The 17454-nt window shown below is 51.4% G+C and overlaps 4 protein-coding genes across 4 annotated transcripts; all 4 read right to left on the reverse strand.

Annotated features, from left to right (window-relative positions):
* Positions 1–464: 464 nt before the first annotated feature.
* BO72DRAFT_6949 (uncharacterized protein) lies at positions 465–3272 on the reverse strand. Its single transcript, XM_040950622.1, has one exon. It carries the CDS (start codon positions 2917–2919, stop codon positions 757–759), a length of 2163 nt encoding a protein of 720 aa, XP_040806680.1. The 5' UTR covers positions 2920–3272; the 3' UTR covers positions 465–756.
* A 3009-nt stretch (positions 3273–6281) lies between these two features.
* Positions 6282–7963, reverse strand: BO72DRAFT_454386 (uncharacterized protein; the record flags this gene model as incomplete). The annotated part of the gene is made up of 8 exons (XM_040946183.1): positions 6282–6399; positions 6430–6688; positions 7295–7303; positions 7348–7509; positions 7623–7633; positions 7687–7700; positions 7753–7821; positions 7925–7963. The coding sequence occupies 8 exons, from the start codon at positions 7961–7963 to the stop codon at positions 6282–6284; spliced, it is 681 nt and encodes a 226-aa protein (XP_040806681.1).
* Positions 7964–11402: 3439 nt separating this feature from the next.
* On the reverse strand, positions 11403–13161 carry BO72DRAFT_443527 (putative aspartate aminotransferase). Its single transcript, XM_040943590.1, has 5 exons — positions 12987–13161; positions 12847–12925; positions 12099–12739; positions 11754–12041; positions 11403–11701 (listed from the first exon to the last, which is right to left on the reverse strand). The coding sequence occupies exons 1-5, from the start codon at positions 13104–13106 to the stop codon at positions 11540–11542; spliced, it is 1290 nt and encodes a 429-aa protein (XP_040806682.1). The 5' UTR covers positions 13107–13161; the 3' UTR covers positions 11403–11539.
* A 1154-nt stretch (positions 13162–14315) lies between these two features.
* BO72DRAFT_443529 (U4/U6-U5 snRNP complex subunit SNU66) lies at positions 14316–16657 on the reverse strand. The gene has a single exon (XM_040943591.1). It carries the CDS (start codon positions 16519–16521, stop codon positions 14503–14505), a length of 2019 nt encoding a protein of 672 aa, XP_040806683.1. The 5' UTR covers positions 16522–16657; the 3' UTR covers positions 14316–14502.
* Positions 16658–17454: the final 797 nt, after the last annotated feature.

The raw sequence follows: 17454 nt of genomic DNA on the forward strand, positions 1-17454 counted from the left end.
ACCTGAAGTTCTCAATTCCCTCGTTACCAGAATACCGCACACGAGAATTAAGGCAGGAAGAGCGGGACGTACCTCCGTCAGGCTGCCTCCGGGTTCGCTCACCTGCCAGGCCAGGCATATCCATCCGATCCCTCCGATTGCTGCTACTAATCCTCGCGGCCCACCTCCCCATTGACTTTGACTCGTTCACCACAGGTTGGAAGGCGGGGAACTTCGATAAGTTTACTGAATTTACTGCAGTGAACTTACAAGGAGACTAGACGACTGGCGTATCAATCAGTATTCTCATTGGTTTCCTATCTCGTTTAATTCTACCGCTCTTCCTCCCCGAGGCTGCTGCAAGTTTGTCCTACTCAGGACTAACTCCTTGCAGCTGCCTTGCTTCCCGGCCGCCATGACAAGTCCGGCCGCTGAGTTCGCATCATAGTATTAATAAATCATTCCACTTACATGCACGGGCGCTACTCCCAAGAGATAGCGACATCGTGGTGCAGATATGCATATAAACAAGACAAAGGAAAAGAACGATAAATGAAAAACATCAAAAACATGCAAGGAAAAACATTAAGCATCGCAGACGCCCCCGAAGCATTCTGGTGATCTGCTTCGTTATGCAATCAACATACAGTGTCAAAAATCAGTAGCAATGATCATTGGCCACCTGAAGGTCCGTGCTGTGAATGATCCAGGCCTTCTATCCAAGACAAAACGTAAGACATCGAGTCCACGGCGATATCCAATGCGCCGTCGTCAGTGTCAATCCCTCAGCCGTCGGTCTTCGTCCCAGATCTCCTTCTTCATCCTCTGCAGCCGAACGTGTTGCTTCTGAAGGCGGTCGATGTCTACCTGAGACGGTTTCGCTTGCGACGCTAATGATTCATGAAGCGCGTAGTACTTGGCATAGTATTGTTTGAACTTGCGCGACTTCTCATGTAGCTGCTGCATGAGCAGTTCACGACTAAGGGGTGGCGAAGCACTGCCAGTACTGCCACTGGACGTGCTTACTGCCCGGCGCCTTTTATGCTCCAAGTCGCCAGTAGTCCGACCCTGGCCTGGAGTATGGGATGAAGGTCGATCTAATTCTGCCTTGCGTTTTAACGGATTCGCAAGCTCGGACGGCTTGGCCACCCCATTCGGCTTTGTCACTTTTCGAATTGTGGGGGCAGTCGCTGCGAGAGGTCGGGTTGGCTTGGAGATTTGAGTGATGAGCGGAGAAGAGGAGGAACTAGACGAATTATTCTGGCTTGACGAGCGGCTGCGACTTGGGACATCAGAGGCATTCGTTGGGGGCGACGATCCAAGCGGCGACGGTTTCACAGGGGACTTTTGGGCAGGCGGCCGCGCGGAAGGGGGTCTCTTCGCAGCAGGAGGTTTGCTAGCAAGTTGAGGAGAAGAGTCCGCTTTGATTATAGGGTCCGGCTGCTCCACCTTGGGGGTCGGCACATGTGACAGTTCCCTGTTCGAAGCTGTCTCGACCGGCTTGCTGGCAGGCTTGGTTTGTGGTTGAAGTTTGAAGGGCTCTGCCGGTGGCTTCTCTGCGGACGAGGCGTCAGGCATATCCGTGTCGTCCTCATCAGAGTCGTGTACAAATTCCGCTGATTTAAACTTGGTATCCGGTTTCCCGGCGGGTTTCCGCTCAGCCTTCTTTGTCACACGACCGGTCAATGTACTATTTGCTGCAGCCTTGACTTTGGGGGTCGAGCGCTTCAGCGGAGTATCCTTGTCACCAACCCGCTTCTTGGCCACGGTAGGCACAGACCTGGGAGCTGATGTAGGCTCCCCAGCTCTGGGGGTGAGGCCAGATGCACTGCCTTTGTCGGTATCTTGGCCGGTGGTGTAGCCGTCTTTGCCATTGTCATCGGACGGTTGCACTTGTATCCGAGGGGTCAGGGCCTTCTTAATGGGGCCTGTTCGCAAGTCCAGCCGCGAAAGGCACTTGCCCTTACCCCGTTCCTCTTTCGGCAGAAGCATCTGCCAGAGCTTGTCCGAGCGAGAGATCCGCATGCGATCGAATGCAGAGATAGCATTGTCAATTGCCTCCTGCCGGTCCTCCTGAGACGGGTACGGAAACTTCCAGACGTCGAGATCTTTGTAGGATTTATCTCTCAGGTCGTACTTCTCTGGGTTGATTCGGTTCTCCAGGCCATATTTCCGGGCCAATGTCTCGCAGTCTTCGAGGGAGGAACGGGTCTGGCGCGCCAGGAACTGGGCGGACACGGCGCGAATAGCGAGGAGGTGGATGAAGGGGACCTTGAGGGCTTCGAGGCGAATCCGGTCTTTATTCTGAGAAAGAGGTGCAGAGGTGGGCGTGAGAGGGGTGAGGGGACCTCCCGGAGACCGAGCCACTCCCAGAGCCGGGCTCGACGATACCGACCGATTGGCAGCAGTGAGCAATCGGTCTTTCTCCAGTTCGACCTTGCTGCGAGCCAGGCGGGCGGCCTGCTTGCCGGTGCTAGACCGACTGTCCCCCGCCCGGAGAGCTCGTACATCATCACCAGCATTGATGAAGTGTGTTTTGCCCTTTCCCCTTTCAAAGGCATTCAAGCTTTGCTCGAGGTTGGCCAATGCCTGATCTGTGGCTGCGGTAGCCTCTTTGGCCTTCTGAACCTCCAAGCTATGACTCAAAACACCCGAAAAATATAGGTTCTCTTTATCAGCGGCATTGCTAGTGTAGAGCTCGGACCGGTGCGTTTCGAGACGGGAGTGGAACGAATGGGATTTGGTGCCGTAGTGGAGGGACGGATGTTTTCCGAGGCGAAGCCGAGCTGTTTGGTCGTTGCGAAGGCTCTGAATAAGTTCGTCGAGTGTGCTCTGCGCGAGATTCAATCGCATTATTTGAGGTGGTTTGGCTGCCGCATCATTGCTGTGGTTGTCTCGACGGAGAGACAACCCGGTCTCGGGAACCTCCAGGGCGGACATGAGGCCGTAGGAGAAACAATGCGGGTTGAGGGAGAGACAAGAGACGTTCGACAGGACGAAAGGCGTTAAAAAGATGTTGACAGTGGGTAGTAGCTGAGAGTGTGAGCTCCTCTCGTCTTCAGGATCCGAAACAGAGGCGGATGGCAGCGTGAGTGCTGCAGGTCAGCGGCCGAATGCACGGGAAGGCGAAGCAAGACAATCCGCCATAGATCGAGTAACAAAGAGTGGGAAGAGGATTGGAGGAGTCTGCAGGCTATAGAGCAAACGGGAATGGAAAGTTAACAAGACCCATGGCAAGGAGGTTGGTCTTGTAGTGACTAGGTATGTTTTTTTTTTTTTTGATAGAGAGCGTCACAAGTGGGAGGAAAGGAGGAAGGAGGGGGAGGAGAAAAAGAGAAAGAAAGATGAGATGAGATGATGCCAAAGGAACGGGGATGCGAGTGTAAGGCGGCCTTGGAGCGGAGAGCGTAAAGAGAGCGTCAGGACCAGAACTAAGAAGTGGGGAGAAAGCGAAGGGCGGTATGGTAATGGAAAACCAGGTATTGTACCTTTTTATTTCCCTTTTTCTTTTTTCGTTTTATTACTCTTTGGGCCAAGGATTGTAGAAAGAGATCCAAAGAGAGTGAAGGAGGGTGTGTCAAGGGCCCACTGAAGGTTAATGAAATCACCCGGCAGAGAACAATAGTCAGGAATTAATTAAGAGCTTTCAAGGGAAAAGAACCATTAATAATAATAGCACCTTTGAGAGGGTAGAAAAAGGCAAGGCATTATTATTATTTTTTTTCTTTAAAAAAGAACCACTAACTACACCCGACCAGTTGAGACTAGGAGAAGGTTAGGTACGAACTAAACCTGAGCATCAGCATACGGTAGGTGATTAGGAGCCATCCCATCCATCATACGAAGCTCCAATCGAAAATTACCACTGTTGTGTCGAATAATTGCCTAATGCCTACCAAATGATATTATACTACAATAGCATTCTATTCTCACTACTTGAAACCAAAACGATTTCCGCCACTAGGATCAACTCAATCAAAATGGGCAGATTTATTGTACAGTCTTGTTGCATGCAAGATTCAAAGCAGCACCCGAAAGACAATCATCCCGGGAGACAAAAGAGGCGGAGAGAAGAAAAGGAAAAAGTGGGGAAAGATCTCAACGCAAGGCGAAGATCCCTAGGCTTTCATTCCTTTACTATGGCATTCCCAAAAGGGCCTAAGAGGAGAAGATGAGAGAGAGGTCTAAGCCTGCCTTTGAAGTACCATATTGCTAGTCATTTAGAAAGAAGTTCTCCTCTTTTCAGTGATCTCCAGTCATCATCGGTTCGATTGTCTAAGCTGGAAGACAACAGCGCGGAACAATGACTGTTCATCAAGGTTGATGAATGCGAGGGGGGGCGCTGAAGGTTAGAGCAGCCACTAGTCATTGGCAATGTATGGACTTGAGAATTCCCCAGCCCTGCCCTTTCTCCAGATGGTCCCCAGAAGGAACGAGCCTGGAGGCCTGGAGAGAAAAAGCAGACTTCCCTTCTCGACCTCTAAATTCGACAGTGGTAGTCAAATCCTTGACGGGCGGAGAAGGGATGCGTGGATGCGTGTAAGGTACTCCGTACTCATAGAGGTTAAGCTAGGTAAAGCGGGTATTCGGGGCATACCGTATCATGCCTCAGAGCTGGAGTTACTGGTAACTTACAGTCTGTAATCTCGTATCATCAGTATAACCGCCCCGATCTGAATTGAATTCAAAAAGGTCGGGTTCTGGAACAATTGATCCCTACCAACGATCAGTCCGCAAGACAAGATGGATAGATCGCATTGGTTGATGGACTTTCTTCAACGACGGTCTTTTTCTTCTTCTCCTTATTCTTTCATTTCTTATGTTGCATCCTCCCATTGTATATGTGTATGTGTGTGTTCATATGTGTGTGCAGGATCTTGAAGGAAGCCACCCTTCTGAACCTGTTTCCCTCTTTGCTCTCATGAAGCTCAGTCAGAAAGAATGTATGATCTCATCGCCCGGCGGTCGAGTGACTGATTTTTGAACCTTTCTTTTTTTGACGTTTCCCAGGGCCTGAAAGCCTATCTTGGCGCACCAGGTGGGTTGAACTTGGAACCAATTTACTCGGTACGGAAATTGATTTACAGTACCTTACCAGACGTGCTGTGACCAACTCCGACTTGTACGACCCAAACTGAGCCAACTCCAGTGGTGTGGTGTGCTACATGTACGGAATGAAACGGTGCTGCCGGGAATCAAGGTCCTGTGCCTTGACTACTTTGGGTCTCCGTTGCTAACTCAGCAGGAGACCAAGCGTGAGTGAGCGTGTGCGTGCCTCTCTTTTTCTACGCCATGGCCATGTCTCCTGCCATCGGGCGCCCCACTACCATCGGACAAGAATGATAGGTCTCCGGACAATCCAAGCCCACCTTTCTGTCTGCCTGCCTTCGTTACCTATTGGATCAAAGAATCATTGAATCCTCCGTCCTAGGAAACAAAGGCTCAAGAGCCTCCTTGTTGTACAGCTTTATGGCCTTCCTTGGGTTTAGAATTTGAATGACAACGACGAATAAATCAAGAAGGACCCGGAGAAGTCAGAAGAATCCTGCACAAAAGTGGCGCGGGGCCAGATGCCGAAATCCAGATTCAGCGGTGGTATCAATTCCATGGGACCTCTTCTATGTCTTGGCACCGAGGGAAGGATGTTTGGCCAATGCATGTCATTGTATCCGGGAGCTATGTTGGGTGACACGGGGTGAAGGACATTACCGTGTAGTAATAGAGAGCAGAAAGAAATCACTATGGACATCGCAGTGGCGAAGGGGATTTTAACATACTACTTGTGAGCCGGACAAAGGTAGGCAGAAGGACAGCCAACAACCCAGCATGGATGATGTTAAGTTGACGGTCACATTAACTGGAAGAGCTGCTGCTCCCTCCTATTCAGGGTATTTGTTTCAGAATTGAGGGTGGTTTGGATTTCCATGGTCAATTGACGGACCATCACCCGTCGTCATCGGCAGCCATCCCATGATTGATTAATACCAGGTACCAACGCTGTCACAGGATCACATAACCTCATTTGAATCAGTGGTTCAGCGTGACGGTAGATCATCCGCCGGCCAGCCTCGACCCTTTCCCACCCAAGCTTTTTTGGGTTTCGCCTCCCCCAAGAAAGTCAGAAGGGGAACCGAAAACACGCGCAACATCTCACAGCCTCAAACAGAAAAGAAAAAGGAAGGAAGGAAGGAAAGAGAAAGAAAGATTATAAGTCTTCATATCATGCGGAACAGGCGGCAACAGTGACAGAAAATAGCTTGGTACGGAAAGCACAGGTTGACTGATGGTGTTCGGACTTGGGATTAACTAGACGACTGACTAGAGGTAATAAACCACACGAGTTTCCCCGTCGGGTTGAACAACCCGACCCGGGACCAAGTCACGGGGAGGGTAGAACAGGTAGCTGAGTGATAGGTCCGACTTCATTTACGGGTAGTTATATACTCTTACAATCGTTTGGCAGGGTAGGTTGCAAGGAGGGCAGGCATGGTTACAGCCAGTAGCGAGTGATGCCGCATTGATTGATCGGATGCAGCAGTCGCTAGATCGCGGAAGCAGACTGGTTGGTAGACGGCAAATGGCCCTGCTAAGATCCCAGCCCTCAGTGTGCAGCACGTCGGCCGAGGCCTAACCGAAACAGACCTACCGGATGATCCTTCGTCTGAGAAGTTCTCTCCAGAAATCCATTGGATAACAGGTCTCCCAGCTACTAGTAATGGCAGTAGTAGTAGTCAGACGAGGGGATCATGGTTAAGGCACGGCTGATCAAGACAAGAAAGGACGGAGTGTCAGATCGTAGGGAAATAACAAGACCGCAAGAGTTTCATCAACGAAAGAACTATTGGCTCGCGTTTACCCAGAACCGGATGGGCCAATCTCTGATCATTCCGGTTCAGTAATGAAGGGATAGTTGGAAGATTAGCCACTGCCAAACTGCTAGTCAGTCCGGAGAACGGATAGCTGACTGATGACGGTTGCCGCCTTTCTTCCCGATTTCGGCAGCAGACGAGTTATAGGTTCAAGTTGGTTGCAAAGCCATTTCATTGACCGTGCATCTATCCCAAAGAGCAGGTTTTGGCTATTGAAGGAGAAGCAAGCTGATCCAGAAGGAGTAGATAGTTAGTAGTAGTTGAGCCCACTTTAAGTGCAAAGTGACTAAGGTCAGTACATAGAGGTGGGGAAAGAATGCGCACAGGCACCCGGACCTCCAAACCCTTCGTGGTACTCCGTAAATTGCCAACATTGGTACGGAGTAGAGTAAATGTGTAAACGAACCGACGCGAGAGACCCCGCGTGTAAGTACAGAGATACTTACAGTATGGTCCTGCAGGTGCGTTTTCCACATCTGCTTATAGTTGATGTTCGCACCTTGCTGGACAACTGGATCGTCCTTGAGCTGCGTGTCAATGATTGGCGAGGCGCTCCACGTGTGATATGCCTGCAATGCGAAGAAGGAGAGGGCAAACAAAGCACTGTGCCAGAGCAAGATGGAATTTTTCGTAGTCTTTAAGGAGTTACTCGTAGTTCTTACTGTGGTAAGTGTGTATTCTAAATGAGAGAAAGTGCCTAACATTTGCCACTGCCGCCGAGAGAAACCACCATTGAGGGTAAGATGGGCCCTGCCGTGAGCTTTTTTGCCTTACTACTCGACTTCCTACGATGCGTATCGCAGCAGGTAGACAAACACACTCTATCTTCCAGTCTTACTGTTGTTGCTGTGGCTGAACACAGTGCATTTACTTGCATTGCAATTTGTCTTTCTCTTTGCCTTACCCATACCGATCGTTCAGGGCCAGTGACGTAATAAAAGTAATCGAAGGTTGCCCTGCCAGAGATCGTGCCCTACTTCCAAGTTGTCATGAGGGGCCATATCAGTCGGTCTCACCGCGCGCCCGTCGCGGGTGTGGGCGCGCGCGTGTCCGGAACGGAAAAGGGCACTACGTACACTGCTAGTAAGCACAGTACTGAATATCACTCGAGTCATTGAGGTGCGCGTCGAATCGACGGAAACGTTCTCCAGAGATTTCGGTCGGTCTTTTTGTATTGTCGTGACTGCTGGGGGTCATCAATTTTCTGACAGAAATGAAGAATGCGCCCTATCATCAAATGCCCAGCACAGTCCGGGTCAATTTCTGTACACTAAGTACTGCACATCATGGATACAGATCTATGCCATGTCCAGTGAAGTGCGCCAATCAATCTGTTCCAGTGTCTTGCTTACCGAAACAGGCAAATTATTGCCTAGCAGTTCAACCTAGCCCAGCTCAAACGGGCAATGCTCGAAGCAATGATCCATTGACCCCAATGATGGACTGGCTAGCTGGCTGGTGGGCCTGATCGATGCGAGGGAGGGGATTTCCGGCCGATATCGACGAGAATCCTGTACTGTACGTGGTAACATAACATTACATACAGGTAAGTCAGATCAAGTCAAGTACCTACATGTACTAGTGGTATCCCAGAGTGTAATTGGTACCATACGGTACCATACGGTAAGTAATGAGTGAACGAGGCTCACCTCCGAATTAGGAGACACACTGCCGGTGCCAACACATCAGAGGCTGTCTGAGGTATCTACAACTTTCTAATTGTACTGTACTGCACCGCACGCAGTATGTGAACAATAGACAAGGTTTCATCTACCCAGAGGTCAATCATCCTCCCCGCCTTTTCCTAACTAAAGAATCTCTGCTTGTCATCGTTCCAATGAAGAACAATACAAAATACACCAACCTGACTTATCTACTAGTAAATAGTAACCTACTGTATAACCATCCCGCGTCGTTAGTCGACCACCCACTCACCCACACCCCCCTTTTCCCTCCCCTAACCTCGTACCTGAAGTTCTGCAGTTCGCAAAGGAGAGCCGGGAGCAAGCAGCTGAAACGTGCCTAGTCCTCACACCTCAACTCACTTTAAAAACGCCCCCCTGTCTCATCATGTCTTCAGTGTTTTAGGGACTCGAAGACTCGAAGAACCACTTCTCCCCTCCTTTTCTAATTCTATTCTTGAGGATCCGATCATCCCCTGTCGCTGATCAGAGTTCCCCTAAAGCCCACGATCCACGATCTAGAGACATCACTTCTTGGGGATCTCAAACAGAGATGTCCCGCACACGGCCATAAGTTATCTTCCTTGATACTTCGAATCCTGACTTCCTGGGTTGTCGGAGTAGCAGGAGTAGTCAGCATACCGCGAACCCAGACTCTATAAATAACCCTCCTTCCCAGCCGGGCGCGATCTCCGCGGAAAGTCCTATTCCTATCGCCAGTGCTTGAAAAGAAAAAGTGAACAGCCACAGAATAACCCATGGCTTGCTACAATTCAGAGGACATGATGGTTCTTCTTTACTTATGCGCTTTTAATGCTGCATAAACATGATCGCGGGGGGTGGGAGGTCCAAGCCTCACAGGGGGGAATGATCATCCAACCCCCCCCCAATGTTCAGCCTATCACCGGAGATTCTAGTATATCCTACATCTAGTTCCTGGGCTGCGGTATACTAATTTAGATGGATGGTGAATGGACTTTAGGCTTACTGCGCTGTTTCTGCGCCTCGTTTCTACCCTAGTAAGCCCGGGCTGGTAACAACAGCCACAAGTTAAGCTGGCGGTAGGGACCGAACTAAAGACAGCACTAAGTTACCGGTACAGTAGTTATGTTTCTTCAGGCAAGGCACTTCTCATCTTTCTCGCCTTGATTTTGTCAAATCTGCGCAAGGACAGTCGGTGTTATCTAAGTATAATCACATAATCACCCTCATGTCGCCGATGTCCAGAGCCACTCTACTACACTACTCATGACTCTCAAGTGGGACCCTTGTACACGACAGCAATAGCTCAACCCAGGGTTCAAACCCACCATCATACCAGCCCTCCTTTTCCTACTGACACCAGCTAGTCAACTCAACCTAACTTACTGCGCAAGTTCACTTAAGTTATCATCAGACTTCAACAAGCGACACAGCCGCGCTACGCCGCCGCCCCTCGCCATCGCCACCACAGCCCCCCTCCCCCCTCAGCACTCAAAAGGAATCCTACCTTCTCCGTACACTTTACATAGTACATAGTCATTCATGCAACCATTCAAAGAAAGATCAATAATTAATCATACTAACCAGCCACTTCATCATCTTTTTACACTGTTCCTCAAGCTACGTCGACAACCACTGGCACTGGCAGGAGATCTCCCCATCCCCTTCTTCCACGCCTCCCCCCCGTTCGGAACAATAACACCTAGGTTACCGGAGTGACAGACGGGACCTATAGTACCTCCGTAGTGGTGCCGTTTTTGTTTAAAAAAAACCTGACTTACCCTTTCGGTTTTCCCTTTCCGAGTGTGGAGACCTTTTTTTCGCCAGTATCCCCGAGAGGACGAAAAGGCCTACCCCCCTATCGGCACCTCCACTCCCCCCCCCCACTCTGTAATACGTAACCCGTAACTCCCCTAGCTTAGCTGGTGGAGGAAGAAGGAACTCCGTAGACGTAGACGCAGACGTAAGTTAGACCTTTCCCAGACTTAAGTGGGTGGCCCCATGCCGGTGACTGACTGACTGACTGACAGTCTAGATACTCGTACGTACTGTAGTGTTCCGTACATAGGGAGAAGGGAGATAGGGGAAGGAGAGGAGTGGAGGAGTGGAGGAGGGGAGGGTCAAGGCCAAGCAAGCAAGGTTACTCCATACATTGGGGGATCGGGGGTCTATGGAAAGGGGGGATTGATGCGTACTGACAGTCAGGTACGGAGGAAGTCTGTGGAGCTAACTGGGACTCTTGTATTTGGTAAGTTATCAAGCAAAGGGAGTAGGTTAAGGTCATATGTACTGAGTAAGCAAAAACAATGTTGGTAGTTAAGTGTTTATTAGAAGAGGAGGTACAGGCTTCTGGTTGAACTGGAAATGACAGTACTCTCCCTACTTGGTATGATGTCTGGACCTGGGATTAAGCTGGAATATCGACTATACTTCTCCAGTGACCAGATACTATGTCGTGTTGAAGTAACTACAGATCAGCAGCTAACTAGCATGCTTCAGGTGCTGTGCTTTGGCTACCTACCTAGCTGGCTTACCTACTGTATAACCTGGTACTTAGGTCAGGTCATGCTCACTGATTACCGAATTGGGAAAAAGTAGACTGGCTTGGCGGTGCTGGAAGATCACTAGCAAAGCAAACTACACCGTAGCAAAAGCTAACCACATTCCCTCTGAGAGTGCTCCGTACCTGTGAGATTGACCTCCAGAAGCAGCAGTAGCTCGACGGCTCCAGCTCTGTCATGCAGTAAACCCTGGATCGCGCCCCAGTGGCTGGCTCACTCTCCGCTTCACCGCTTCACCGCCAGATGCCATGCCTCGGTGTAGGTCACGATGCGGGCGCGCACGACGCAACAACACCTGAAATGTTGCTACTACAACTAACGGTGAAACCTTCTAGGTCAGAAATTTCGTTATTCAATTCAATGCTTAGATATGCTAATGTAACACATGGATATCAGTACAGAGGGACTCAATCCCCAGTAGATCTACGTATATGAGCGTACGGCGCCTCCCTGGCTGACTAGCCATTTAGCCGGTCACCTTGAAGATGGACTCGGCAAGGCGCTTGACGTTGCCCGAGGTGATACCAGCCACGGAGATACGGCCATCCTTGGTGGCATAGACGGAGTGCTCCTTAGCCAGAACATCCATCTGCTCGGGCTTGAGACCAGTGTAGGCGAACATGCCAATCTACTTCGCTGTTAGCTGCCATTCGACGTCCCCGGTATTTCAAGGCGCTTACCTGGCTGGTGATGTGAGACCAGTCGTGCTTGCTGCCAAGCTCTTCCAGGTTCTTGCGGAGCAGGGCACGCATCTCAATGATACGGTCAGCCATACCCTTGACCTCACCCAGCCACTGCTGGTTCAGCTCGGGGTCGTTCATGATGGTGGAGGCGACACGAGCACCGTGGATGGGGGGGTTGGAGTAGAAAGGACGGATGAGGATCTTGATCTGAGACTCGACGCGCTTCTTCTCCTCGGCGGACTCGCAGACGAGGGAGAAAGCACCAACACGCTCACCGTAGAGACCCTACAAATGAAGAACGCATTAGCGATGAACAACCAGAGACAAAGCTTCCGAGCCTACCATGTTCTTGGCGAAGCTCTGGCACAGAGCGATGTTGTGGCCCTCCTTGACGAAGTGGCGGGGAGCGAAAGCATCCTGGTCAGCGTTTCCGCTGGCAAAGCCCTGGTAGGCCATGTCGAAGAAAGCAAAGTGACCCTTCTCCTTCATGACATCGCTGATCTTGCGCCACTGGTCCTGAGTGGGGTCGACACCAGTGGGGTTGTGGGCACAGGCGTGGAGGAGGATGATGCTGTTCTCGGGAGCAGCCTTGATGTCGGCGAGAAGACCCTCGAAGTCGAGACCGATGGTGTCCTTGTTGTAGTAGCGGTACTTGTCGACCTCGATGCCGGAGTCCTTGAACACGGCACCGTGGTTGGCCCAGCTGGGAGTGGGGAGGTAGATCTTCTTCGCGTGGGGGTAGAAGCGCTGGAGGAAAGCACCACCGATTCTCAGGGCACCGGTACCCGAGATGGTCTGAGTGATGACAAGGCGGTCCTCCTTGAGCACGGCGGAGTCGGAGCCATAGGCGAGCTCAGCAGCAGCCTTGGTGAAGGAAGGGATACCAGTGATGCCGGCATATTCCTTGTCCTGACGCGAGGCAACGACCTTGTCCTCGGCGGCGCGGACCGAGGGAAGGACGTAAGGCTTGCCCTTGTCGTCACCTGTATTAACACCCCGGATTTAGCTACTAATGTCCAAGGAGCCCTATCTGAAGGGATGCAATGATGGTGGAATCATCAACGAGATCGGAATTGATGGGAATGCTTACGGTAAGCACCAACACCGAGGTTGATCTTCTCCTTGAAGCTGTCGGCCTTGAAGGCCTCAGTGATACCCAGAATAGCATCCTATGAACCCAATGCATCAGCGATGGCTACAGGAATAGGTCCTCATCATTGAATCACTTACAGGAGGACCCTGGGGAACCTTGGACCAGGCGGAGGCGTGTCTGGCACCGACGACAACGGTGCGCATGTTGGCGTCGCGCGCAACAGCCTGGCGACTGGCAACTCGGAGAGTGGACAACATTGTGCTATGTGATAAGGGAAACAAAGATGTTATCAACCGAGAGGAATAGAAAAGGGCCCAGGAAACTTGGGGGTAAGAGGCGAAACAGAAGAAGAAGATCGGAGCACAGATGATGAGCTACCGGGGAATGGGAGGGTATGGGGAAAGGATAAATAAGAAGTAGGAAGTTTAAAGAATGGGCACAATGATGTGTTTTATTTTTGACTCATGGGAACTAACTAGGGAGTTTCCGGGGAGCAACGCGGGCGAGCTCGGATTGGCCCTGCCCTCCGCACCTCAGCCGGTTGGGGAAAAGCGCATGGCCAGCCCTGTGTGTTACCTACTAATTACATAGTTAGTACTTCCTACCTACATCTGTTGTAGGTGATTATTTCCTTTGTGCTCATAGAGAATGCCAATTGAACCTATCCAGACCTAACCCCAATTGCATTTCATTGATCCCCTCATCCATTGTTGTTACCGTGGATGGTTCTGTGCGGAGCAAAGTGGACTAACTACTGTACTTATTGTACGGATGCCGATGGTCAATCTGCAGCAGGTGCCGGGCCGGCCACTAACTAGCTTGGTCTACACACAACCAGTTTAGAGCATTAGATTAAAGTGTGAGATTCGGTGGTCGGCCTTTGCCATCCTAACTAACATCGCCCCATTGACCATCAATAATGATGATATGATGGTGGATTGACGCTGGCTTCCCCTCTTCCGTGACCCCGTCCCGCTTTTCGGTGAACTGTTTGAGAAAGAAATAGCGGCTCACTGCATGGTCTGAGGCCGTCGACTTGCTGGCTGGCCTCGGATCTTCCCCTCACGAGGAGTTGGGGTAAATTGACCCTCCATTATTAAGACTTGCGTGGTTCCAAGTGCATGATGTTACTGTCGAGGACAAAATAGAAGGGCAAAAGATGAATAGGCTCTAAGGGAATTAATTAGCTTTACACAGGCATGAGAGTAACTAATAATTCATTTTAGGTGGCGAGTTTTCTTCGGTGGGTGTACCACTCACTGAGTGGTCGCTGGCCGGTGTCGGCAAGAAAACAGCTTGATCCGTCGGTTAAATTCCCCCACACGCCAAGTCTGACATGTAATCACACCACGTACTGTAAGCCTTAACTATGGTCCTGAATACCATCACGGCACTCACTTTTGACCGCGTTTGACAACTTGCATCGAATGAAGTTAATTACTGTAACTACTTGACTATGGTTCAGTAGACAAATGCTTATTCCTCATAGCCCAGAACGAGCCAAACTATGCTATTTATAGTGGTATAAAAGGATCTGTACATCTAGCATAACGAGTGGCTGCGTGTTCAACCACAATGATCATCATATTAGCTCCAGCCGAAAGACTGGATAGAGCGACAGCAAAAGCAGCAGCCTCAAATCATCTCGTAACTTTAGCCAAGTCGTACACCGGCCTGGCGATTCTTACGAGCCGTTGCCCCCATCGCATTGTTCATACCCGTATGTTGACTGCTATCCAAGGCGCTCATGGCTTCGCGCTTCTTCTCTTCCTCAATCTTCTTCAGCCGTTTCTCTGTCTTCATCTTACCACTACCCTTACCGTGGAACTGATGACTGAGATGCTTGAACGCTTCTTTCTGGTTCATCGCCCGGCCATGCTCGTCCACATACTTAAGCTGAACGTCGGGCTTGTACTCGCGGTTGAACACCTCGGCCATGTGGCGAGCATCCTGCTGATCACGCTGCTTGTTCTCCCAGCGAGCATACTCCTCTCGCTCGCGTGCGGACATGCGATCCAGCTTGCCCGATGCTCGATCGCGTTCACGCTGCTGGCGGGCTCGTTTCTCGGCTTCCGTCTCCATGCGCATCTTCTCCTGCAAGAACCGGGAACGGTCGCGTAGAAGCGAGTTGTGGTCCGCAGCGTCGGAAGATTTAACCAAGCCACGTTGCTTGAGCATATTGAGTGTAGCACCCAAGCCCTGGTCCAAGGTTGCTTCCTCGTCCAACCCGGTGGTGCTGATCTGCTGCTGGGCCAGGGACTCTTCGCGCTTGATGCGTTCCTTGAGATCTTCCTCATCCTCAATATCATTATAAGTCCGAGACATATCCACATCGCCATCCTCTTCAGCCTCTTCCTTGATACTAGGGCCCTCGCTTTTAGCACGAGACTCTTCAGCCGGAGTGGTCGACTGCCTTTCATGACGTTCGGGAAGGGTCGGTTTCTGTAGGTTGGAGACGAATTCAGAGGTCTCATCAATCACGAGGCCGGGTTCTTCCTCATTCTCAGCGGGAGTTGCGGTTTCCATCGGTGTTTGTGAGCTCTCCTCCCGTAATTGCCGAGCGATATCCTCTGGGCGGGCTTTTTGCCGCTTCTTGAAGGCGGCGCGCCGTTGGCGGGTCAGGGAGGCTTGTAGGTCGTCATCATCGACGAACGAGACGTTTTGGTCTTCCCACTTCCGTGGCACAGGGGCAGGAACCGGTTGTCCAGTAGTAGAGTCCACGTCCATCGCATTGTCGTCCGGCGTAGCTGTCGACTCGGGTGTCGGGAAAAGGTCGTCGTCGTCCAAAACAGCCCGCTGTTTGGTGGCCTTGGCCTTCTTCTTCTTCGGCTTCTTGATCTTGATCTCACTGATATCCATATAATCGGATGTAGGGGTTTCCATGTCAAGGTCCAAGCTGATGACATTCTTGTTGAGCTTCTCGGACACCTCCTGTCGCTTCGCCTCCCGCTCTTCAGCGGTCGATCCCTTCGAGTCGAGCGTGAACCGCTTGCGCTTCTTGCCCTCAATCTCCTCATCGTACTGTGCCAGGATGCCGGTGTTCTCCGCCGTAGGATCGTACGCCGGCTTCCGCTTCTTCAACTCCATCCGCTCCGTGGCCTTCTCCCTCTCCCTCAGATCCAGGTTCTCCAGCTCATCGCCTTCCTCCTCGTTCTCGTCGATCGTCGTGTCCTTGAGCGTCAGGATGTGATCTTCGCCGCCCCCGAAGTCCTCGATCTCGTGTCCGACCTTGATCCCGGCGAGGTCGGCCGCCGAATACTCCGCCGCCCGTTCCCGCTCCTCGAGCTCTTCCGCCAGCCGACGCGCCCGCTCTTTCTCGATCTTCTTCTGACGCTTCTTGGTCTGCATCAGCCAGGTCTTGGTGTCTTCCGCCTCGGCCTCGCCGAGCGTGGCGCCCTCGAGCTTGGCGTTCCGTTGAGCCAGGTCCCGCGCCCGCTTGATGGCGGCGTTGCGTTCCTCCCGTTTGCGTTTCGCGTCGGCCTCATCTTGCAGTCGCTTCCAGTTGTCGGACGCCATCGCCTCCCGCAACTCGAGGGTGCTTCCGGGTTCTTCTCCTTCGTCCGCGGACGAGCCCGAGTCGTCGTCATGTTGAGCGCCGGGCACAGGAAGCGGCTTGAGGCCGAGCGCAGCTCGGACCTTGTTATGCTGCTCGATGGACACTGCGTCGGCCATCTTGAGGCGACTGGTAAATAACCGCTAGAACAAGAAGAGCGTGAGCGGACTATGCGTGAGTGAGACTCAAAGATGACGAGTAGGATGTAGGTGAGTGAGGAGGATAGAGATGAGTATGAGGTTGCTTTTTGGAATGGGAGTATTTCTTGAGATCACCGATCCATCGCAATCGCCGCCCATCCGGCAGGAAAGGGAAGGCGGCGAGCGGGCGACCAGTTACATAATCAGAGCCAGTCTCGGCAAGGTTTAGCGCCGACGGTTCTCTTAGCGCAGGCTTGGCGCGGTCAATAAAACCCACCCGCCAATTTTTGCCGTCGGATTTCTTCTTTTTCTCTCTTTAACACATCACGGATCTGTGTCTCAGCGATCCTGTTCACGAGGCTGAAGAGAGGCAGCTTGCTGTTTTTTCTTCATCTCTTGTGTTTCGGTTGATTACTGGACAGTTCGACGACTTAAGGAGCCACCACTTTTTGTGTTGGTGGTCTTTGGCATCCGGTCGACAGATCTCAGATTAAAGGTCGGCACTGGGTGTTCGCTCTGGTCTTGAGCTCCCTTGTCTCCGGACTTGGTGAGCTCGGCTGGAGTCCCTGGTTTGCTGACGGCGTCATATTCCTACTCTCTTTACCGATTATGGCCGTCGGCCGATGAGGTTAGGGAATAACCATGACCAGCCAACATTCCTTATATATGCCACAGGATTTCTTATGTGAACTCCGCGCAATCGTAGTCTAGCTGTAAATGATCATGATTTTGACCGTGGCTCACCAGCCCTGTCCTGTCTATCTGGGATTTATGCGCTATGCGCTATCTTGCAAGTGTGCTGCAAACTGTGCAGGTAGATCTTGCGGTCACAGTCTGTCGGCTTAGAAGCGCAAGACCGTTTCGCGACAAGAGATGGCTCCTACGCGCCTATACTGTTCCTCAACCTCAACA

Source organism: Aspergillus fijiensis (genome assembly GCF_003184825.1).
Source record: "Aspergillus fijiensis CBS 313.89 unplaced genomic scaffold BO72scaffold_1, whole genome shotgun sequence".
NCBI lineage: Eukaryota > Fungi > Ascomycota > Eurotiomycetes > Eurotiales > Aspergillaceae > Aspergillus > Aspergillus fijiensis.